Source organism: Tupaia chinensis, unplaced genomic scaffold (assembly GCF_000334495.1).
Source record: "Tupaia chinensis unplaced genomic scaffold, TupChi_1.0 Scaffold149184_1, whole genome shotgun sequence".
NCBI classification, from domain to species: Eukaryota; Metazoa; Chordata; class Mammalia; order Scandentia; family Tupaiidae; genus Tupaia; species Tupaia belangeri.
The window spans coordinates 1,466,060-1,473,583 of NW_006209032.1; the positions used below are offsets into that span (position 1 = coordinate 1,466,060).

A 7,524-nucleotide genomic window follows, 5' to 3' on the forward strand; every position below is an offset into this window, starting at 1 on the left:
TGGTGGGTGGGGTTGCAAGCAGAGCCGGCCGCGTGCGAGAGGTCAGTGAGGGTGGGCGGGGCTCAACCAGATGAGTGGGACCAGTGAGGGTGGGCTCGGCCAGGTCAGCCGAGTGGTCAGGGTCAGTGAAAATGAGGAAGATCCATTAGGAGGGCAGACCTGGTCACAGCCAGTCAGAGAGGTGGGTGGGTCAGCTCGTGCTGATGGGTAGCATCCTCTCCCATGCTCTGGCCCCCATCCTCCTGCCCGCTCCTGCCCGCCCCAGGTGTCTAGGAGCTGTCCCGAGTCTGGGACCCAAGGACATCTTCTCACATACTCCTGGCCCCCACCCTCTTGCCTGTCCCAGGTGGCCAGGAGCAGTCCCGAGTCCTGGGACCTGAGCTCAGCAGCTACCATCTAGACGGGCTAGAGCCTGGGACACAGTACCACGTGCGGCTGAGCGTCCTGGGGCGCTCTGGAGAAGGGCTCCCCAGGGAAGTCACTGCACGCACTGGTGAGTCCCGAGGACCCATCCCACCTTGGTGCTGCCTCCCCCACCAGTGACCCACCTGATTGCTGGCACCCTAGACTCCCAAGCGACTCCTCCTGTAGCCCCCAGTGGTCCCAGCATGACCTCCCACGACCTTTACCAGGGTGGTCCCGCCCCAGGACCTCGGTCTCCCCCTGCGTTCTCAGGGTGCAGCTCTGAGCCCTGACCTCTGATCCCTCTTTTAGAGTCCCCTCGTGTCCCGAGCACTGCGCTACGCGTGGTGGACACCTCGATTGACTCGGTGACTCTGGCCTGGGCCCCTGTGTCTGGGGCATCCAGCTACATCCTATCCTGGCGGCCTCTCAGAGGCCCTGGCCAAGGTGAGGCCGAGGCCGAGGTAGGGTGGGCTGGTGATTGGGGCACCATGGGGGCCTCCCATTTAACAGGGCTCTGTCTGCTGCAGAAATGCCTGGGGCCCCACAGACACTTCCGGGGAGCTCAAATTCCCACCAGGTGACAGGGCTAGAGCCTGGTGTCTCCTATGTCTTCTCCCTGACACCCATCCGGGGGGGTGTGCCGGGTCCCGAGGACTCTGTCACACAGAAGCCAGGTACGGTGGGCACAGCGGGAGGGGCCTGAGGGGTGGCTGAATGGGCTGACCACCTCAGTAACTCAGCCTGCCTCCCGCAGCGTGTCCCCGCGGCCTGGTGGATGTGGTGTTTTTGGTACATGCCACTAGAGACAATGTGCACCGGGCGGAGGCTGTGAGACGTGTCCTGGAGCGTCTGGTGTCTGCACTGGGGCCTCTTGGGCCCCAGGGAGCCCAGGTCTGGCCCTAGAGGCATCTAGAGCCCTGCACCCCCCTCCCCTCCCACCCCGCAGGAGACCCCACACCAGCTACTGTCTCCTGCCCCATCTCGGTTTGGGCTCCCTCCCAGCACGCCCCAGGCCCCAGGCCTTCCCTGCCGCTGGTTGGCTCCCTCTCCTTCCACCGCTGCTGACCCTAATCAGTAGTTCAGCTGTGGGCTGGCCCTGTAACCTAGTGGTTAAGGAAGCCAGCTTCCCCATGGCTGGCTGAGGTTTGAATCCCAGTCCTGGTGGCTTGAAGAACACACTGGGTGCATATGCATAGGTGTCCAAAATGCCAACAGGATGGAGAAATGGAGGAGGAGGGGTCCTAGTGTGACCATGCCCACTGGGAGGTGCTCTCTCTTTCTCTTTCTCTTTGTCTCTCCCTGGCGAGCATACGTGCCTTCAGGAAATGAAAAGAAAACAGTTCAACTATAGTCACTCCCCAAGTCTCTGTCTCTCCAGGCTCTGTGCACCCTCATTCTTGCTCAGGCTCTGTGTCCCCCCACCCCAGGTTGGCCTGCTGTCCTACAGTCACCGGTCCTCCCTACTGTTCCCGCTCAATAGCTCCCAGGATCTTGGCGTCATCTCGCAGAAGATCCGCGACATGCCCTACATGGACCCCAGTGGAAACAACCTGGGTGAGGGCTGTGGGGGCTGTGGGCTCCTGGGGCTCCCCCAGGGGCACTGACACGGTCTTCCTCTCAGGCACTGCTGTGGTCACGGCTCACAGATACCTGTTAGCACCGGATGCTCCTGGGCGCCGCCAGCAGGTGCCAGGGGTGATGGTTCTGCTGGTGGACGAGCCCTTGAGAGGTGACATATTCAGCCCCATCCGTGAGGCCCAGGCTGCTGGTGAGTAGAGCTTGTAAGGAAGGGGCCTGGGGGCAGACGCAGTGGAGGCGTCATGCAGGCTACTGGGCCACTCCGCAGGGCTCAGCGTGGTGGTGCTGGGCTTGGCGGGGGCCGACCCAGAGCAGCTGCGGCGCTTGGCACCTGGCATAGACCCTGTCCAGACCTTCTTTGCTGGGGACGACGGTGCAAGCCTAGACCGGGCAGCCAGTGACGTGGCAGGAGCCCTGTGCCAGGCAGCCTCTGCCTCTCAGGTTTGGAAGAGGCCTCTGGGGGCAAGGTGGTGGAGAAGGGGGTCTAGAGGCTCTTGGGAGAACTACCTGGTCTCAAAGAGACCCTGTGTCCACAGCCACGGCCAGAGCCCTGCTCAGTGCGCTGTCCAAAGGTGAGTGTCCAAGGTCCGGGGCTGGGCGAGGGCTGCAGCGGGGCCACTGCTGACCCCACCCCAACGTCTTTCCCCAGGGCCAGAAGGGGGAGCCTGGAGAACTGGTGAGTGGCCCTGGTGTGGGTGCTGGGCAGGGAATGGGGTGGGGGGAGGTAGGTGGCGTGCGGGCCTCATTGGTCACCCTTCCTAGGGCCCGAGAGGACAAGCTGGGCCTCCTGGCTCCCCTGGCCTCCCAGTAAGTACCCCCCAACACCTGCCCCTGCACCCTGACAGACTGGGTTATCCCTTCCTTACCCGTTCTCTTCTCTCAGGGCAGGACTGGTGCTCCCGGCCCTCAGGGGCCCCCTGGAAGTTCCATTGCAAAGGGCGAGAGGGTGAGTGTGGAAGCCACTGGGGTTCCCTAAAGGGCTCCCCATTTTTCTCAGAGACATTAGAAGAGAGAGGAAGAAACAGTTTGGATCCTGGGTGTTCCTCGAGGCCTAAGCAGCGATTAGAAACCACATCAGTCCCTGGGGGAGATTCAGAATTACAGGGGCCAGTGGGACTTCCAGACCCTGGGAGGGCCGGGTGGCAGTTCTTCTCCTGAGGTGGGGAAGGCCTTCTGCCTCAGCACCCCATGCCAGGACTGGGCTCTGCTCTGCTCTGACGGTTCCCTCCTGTGCCGCTGCTCCACCCCACATCCCTCAGGGGCCCGGGGGAGGGCCCAGATGGGTTATGGTCTGGGCCTCTCCAGCTCACGGGGCCACTGGTGGTGAGTCCCTCCTGTCCTGATTGTTTTGCCTCCTTAGGGCTTTCCTGGAGCAGATGGGCCTCCGGGCAGCCCTGGCCGCCCAGGGACCCCTGGGACTCCCGGAGCTCCCGGCCCAAAGGTAAGCAGGCCTACCCTTGTGTATCACAGTGGGACGTTTGAGGTTGGGGAGGTCCTGACCATTACTTCTGGCTTCCCTTTGCAGGGCTCCCCAGGGTGGCCTGGCCAGCGTGGGGACCCGGTAAGGTGTCATGCCTCCTTTGACCTTGAAGCATCTTCCTAGGGCTCCGGGAAGGAACAGAGTGGGGGCCTGGGGTGGGAGGGCTATGTTGCCCATGGTGGCCCTTCCTGAGCCCAAGCACCACTGCCCACTGTTTCATCCTTAGGGAGAGCGGGGACCTCGAGGCTCAAAGGGGGAGCCGGTAGGTGAAAGGGGAAGGCAAGGGTCGGGGTGTCCCAGGCCACACCCTGTGTGGGGCTCAAGGTGCGGTGGGGAATGGCTGGGGCAGCTCTAGGGTGTCCTCCATACCTGAGTCCTGCCCACTGATCTCTGCCCCTCCAGGGGGAACCTGGACAGGTCATTGGAGGTGAGAGACCAGGGCTTCCTGGACAGAAAGGGGACCTGGGGCCTTCGGTAAGTCCCAGGGCATGTGGGGCAAGGGTGGTGTGGTGGGGGCCGCAGGAGGGGTGAGAATGAGATCTGGGGGTTGCACCTCATCCTCTCTCTCCCATCAGGGCCCCCCTGGATCTCGTGGCCTGCCGGGGGACCCAGGACCCCGGGGCCCCCCAGGGCCTCCTGGAATGGCTGTGAAGGTACCAGCATGACTCCCTGTGGTCTCAGGCCCTCCATGTGGTTCCAAGACTGGTGATCCCATTTGACCCCACACAGTCCCTCCTGGTGGTTCTGAGGCCATGTGACCCTTTACCCCCTTCCCCTCTCTGAGACTCCCATTTCCTCACAATCCTTGTGACCCTAACTGTCCTGGGTCATGAAGTCGTGATCTGTCTTCCAGGGTGACAAAGGCGATCGAGGGGAGCGGGTGAGTGAGTAAGGGATGAAGGTGCTGGGGGTGGCTTGGAATCGATTCTCCCGACCATCCCCTGACCTGCTGTTCTCTCCCAGGGTCCCCCTGGACCAGGTGATGGTAGCACTGCTCCCGGGGAGCCCGGGCTGCCGGTGAGGGGCCTAGAGACTATGGGAGCCTGCTCCGGGTGTGGGCGAGGGGCCTGGAGGCGGTGCTGGGAGCCTGCTTGGGGTGTCTCCGTGGGGCCTCATTCTTGGCTCACATTTGTACTCCTCCTCCTAGGGTCTTCCCGGAGGCCCTGGCCCGCAAGGCCCAGCTGGTCCTCGTGGCATGAAAGGAGACAAGGTAGAAAACCTGCCTTCTCTGTCCCTAGGGCGGGAGGCTGAGGCAAGGCCTCCTGGCTCCTCCTACCTCTGTTTCTCCTCCAGGGTGACTGTGAGGATGGAGCCCCGGGCCTCCCAGGACAGCCCGGGGTCCCCGGTCAGCAGGTGAGCACGTGTCAGCTTCTGAATGCGACGGCAGAGCCCCAGCCCCTACCCACAACATCACCCCAAATCTCTGAGCCCCACATTCACCCTTCCAGGGCCCAAGGGGACTTCCAGGAGCCACTGGCCCCAAAGTGAGTACTGACCGGGGTCAGCTGTGAGGGCGCCATCTGGGACTCCCGGGGCAGGGTGGTTTTGGGGAGGAGTGGCTGGAGTTTGAGACGCCTTGTCTGGGGTTGACAGTCAAGGCCACTCTCCTGTCCTCTCCCTCCTCAGGGTGACCGGGGGCCGACCGGGGCTCTGGGCGAGACTGGAGAGAAGGTAAGTGCAGGCTGGGGCTCTCGGGGCCCGGAGGATCTGGGCCAGACTCGGCTCTGACTCCTTCTGTTCCACAGGGCGAACGCGGACCCCCCGGCCCCGTGGGGCCCCAGGTAATCCCACGGCCCTGGAGCCAGCCGACCTGGGCTCTGCCTCCCTGTCTGACTTCCTGTCCTGCCCTCCCCGCGCCAGTCCCCACCGATGCCAGCAGTGGGGCCTGACCTGCCCTGACCTGCTAGTCACCTCCTGCCTGTGGTTCAGTCTCAGTTCTCTTCTGGCTTTGGCCCCCGCCTGCACCCCAGGCCCCTGGGTACCCTAACCTCCTGCCCCCCACGGAAAACAACATTTTCATTCCTCTTCCCCAGGGGCTGCCGGGGGCTGCCGGCCGTCCTGGAGCCGAGGGTCCTGAAGTGAGTCTGTGATGGGTGGGCCCAGGAGTGGGTCTCAGTGTGCCTCTCCACCCACCCACCAGCCCACGCTTTCTCTGCAGGGGCCTCCAGGACCCGCTGGCCGCCGAGGAGAGAAGGTAGGGGTCATGGCTGGGGTGGTATGTGGCACATGGCTGGTACCAGGCATGTGGCAGCTGGGACACTGGGCCGTGGTCCCTGGGTTCTGTCCGACCCATCCTGCCCTTCCTCTCTTCGCAGGGAGAGCCTGGTCGCCCTGGGGACCCTGCAACTGTGGTGAGTGAGAGAGGAGGAGGCTCAGAGAACGGCTCAGTCCTCAAGTGGCGACCGCCAGTGGGCCAGCCTGGGCAGGCTCAGGGCTCGGGGACTGTCACTGTGTGGCGAGCTGCCACCCCCTGACCGCCATGCAGGGGTGAGCCTGCAAGGGCACAGACTGAGCGCTGTGACTACCAGCTCTGTCATGCCCTCCCCCCCAGCAAGCCTGGTCCTGTGTCCTGGGGACCCAGCTCTGTCTGTCCCGTTTGTTTTCAGGGACCTGCTGGCGCCGGCGCCAAGGGAGAGAAAGTGAGTTTGGCTGGGCAGGGAGGGTGGTCACGGGGCTGCAGCACGATTGCTGGGTTGTGGGGTGACTGAAGCCTGGGACTAGCACTGACGGTCTTTGTCACCTCAGGGAGATGTGGGACCCACCGGGCCCCGAGGAGCCACCGGGGTCAGAGGGGAGCAGGTGAGTGCCGGGGAGCGTAGGGGTGGGGTGGGTGGAGCCGGCCCTTCTGACTTCAGACCCTTCTGCTCACAGGGCCCACCCGGGTTGACAGTACCTGGAGACCCTGGCCCCAAGGGAGACCCAGGAGACCGGGTGAATAAATGGGATGGGGAGTGACGGGCTGAGGCGGTGGCCGGGACCCTGGCTAAGTCCTGCCGTCCTTCTCACCCCTCAGGGCCCCATTGGCCTCACTGGCAGACCGGGACCCCCGGTGAGTAACCTCAAGGTTTCTGGGGTCACCTCCCCTCAGGGCTGCCTGTTCGTCCCATCCCACCTCACTCTTGCCTCCCCTACAGGGTGACTCGGGGCCTCCTGGAGAGAAGGGAGACCCTGGGCGGCCTGGTCCCCCGGGAGCAGCCGGGCCCCGCGGACGAGATGTAAGAGGCTGCAGCTGGGGGAGCGTAGTGGGTGGGGTGCCAGCACCGTGAGGGGGTCTGGACCAGGGCTGCTCTCCTGTCTCCCAGGGTGAAGCCGGAGAGAAAGGGGACGATGGGCTTCCGGTGAGACCCCCTCCCTCCATGCCTCCCCATCGTCCGCCCCGGAACTGTGATCCCGGGGGGCAGGGGCTCCGCCAAGTCACTGGGCCCCCCCACCCTGCAGCGGGCGCCCAGGCCTCCCTCTTCCCACGCGGGGAGTTAGGTGGGGTCTAGCTCGGGCACAGACTGGCCGCTCTGTCTCCAGGGTGACCCCGGTGTGCCAGGAAAAGCGGGCGAGCGTGGCCTTCGGGTGAGTGTGGGGTGGGGGGAGCGTGATGGGAGGAGGGCACGGGGGGTCAGGAAACCTGAGGGGAGAAGGCTGATGGGAGACTGCAGAATGCTGGGAGGCCTTTCTCAGACCAGCCGCTCTCATCAGGGGGTGCCTGGAGTTCGGGGGCCTGTGGGTGAGAAGGGGGACCAGGGCGATCCTGGAGAGGACGGTCGAAATGTGAGTCCTGACCTCTGACCTTTACCCCCTAGCCTCAACCCCTCAACCACCCCATTCCCATTCCCTGCCACCCCAGCTCCCCCAGCCCGTACTTCTGGGACCCTTCCATCCTAGGATCCTTAGGGTCCTCAAGGTGCTTCCAAAACTTCCCCTTAAGCCCCCCCGAAAATGCTGCCTCCCCAGTAGCCTGACCCCTGGCTTTCTGCAGGGCAACCCGGGACCGTCTGGACCCAAGGGCGACCGAGGGGAGCCTGTGAGTAGGGCTGTGCTCCTGGCCCGGGGGGGGGGCTGTTCCAGTG

General features: G+C 64.2%; 1 protein-coding gene across 1 annotated transcript in view; it reads left to right on the forward strand.

Annotated features, from left to right (window-relative positions):
* The window catches only part of COL7A1 (collagen type VII alpha 1 chain), a 31,390-nt gene that overhangs the window by 7,157 nt on the left and 16,709 nt on the right, over positions 1-7,524 (forward strand). The window contains exons 22-56 of the mRNA XM_027769288.1: positions 347-493; positions 715-849; positions 933-1,079; positions 1,160-1,296; positions 1,833-1,959; positions 2,027-2,173; positions 2,252-2,424; positions 2,520-2,555; positions 2,633-2,659; positions 2,746-2,790; positions 2,867-2,929; positions 3,344-3,424; positions 3,509-3,544; positions 3,690-3,725; positions 3,866-3,937; positions 4,039-4,116; positions 4,317-4,343; positions 4,427-4,480; positions 4,611-4,673; positions 4,757-4,816; positions 4,912-4,947; positions 5,090-5,134; positions 5,209-5,244; positions 5,497-5,541; positions 5,622-5,657; positions 5,779-5,814; positions 6,070-6,102; positions 6,209-6,262; positions 6,335-6,394; positions 6,477-6,512; positions 6,598-6,678; positions 6,766-6,801; positions 6,983-7,027; positions 7,154-7,225; positions 7,434-7,478. Of these exons, the coding sequence (XP_027625089.1) occupies positions 347-493; positions 715-849; positions 933-1,079; positions 1,160-1,296; positions 1,833-1,959; positions 2,027-2,173; positions 2,252-2,424; positions 2,520-2,555; positions 2,633-2,659; positions 2,746-2,790; positions 2,867-2,929; positions 3,344-3,424; positions 3,509-3,544; positions 3,690-3,725; positions 3,866-3,937; positions 4,039-4,116; positions 4,317-4,343; positions 4,427-4,480; positions 4,611-4,673; positions 4,757-4,816; positions 4,912-4,947; positions 5,090-5,134; positions 5,209-5,244; positions 5,497-5,541; positions 5,622-5,657; positions 5,779-5,814; positions 6,070-6,102; positions 6,209-6,262; positions 6,335-6,394; positions 6,477-6,512; positions 6,598-6,678; positions 6,766-6,801; positions 6,983-7,027; positions 7,154-7,225; positions 7,434-7,478 (2,387 nt within the window). The remainder of the gene's footprint in view (positions 1-346; positions 494-714; positions 850-932; positions 1,080-1,159; positions 1,297-1,832; positions 1,960-2,026; positions 2,174-2,251; positions 2,425-2,519; positions 2,556-2,632; positions 2,660-2,745; positions 2,791-2,866; positions 2,930-3,343; positions 3,425-3,508; positions 3,545-3,689; positions 3,726-3,865; positions 3,938-4,038; positions 4,117-4,316; positions 4,344-4,426; positions 4,481-4,610; positions 4,674-4,756; positions 4,817-4,911; positions 4,948-5,089; positions 5,135-5,208; positions 5,245-5,496; positions 5,542-5,621; positions 5,658-5,778; positions 5,815-6,069; positions 6,103-6,208; positions 6,263-6,334; positions 6,395-6,476; positions 6,513-6,597; positions 6,679-6,765; positions 6,802-6,982; positions 7,028-7,153; positions 7,226-7,433; positions 7,479-7,524) is intronic.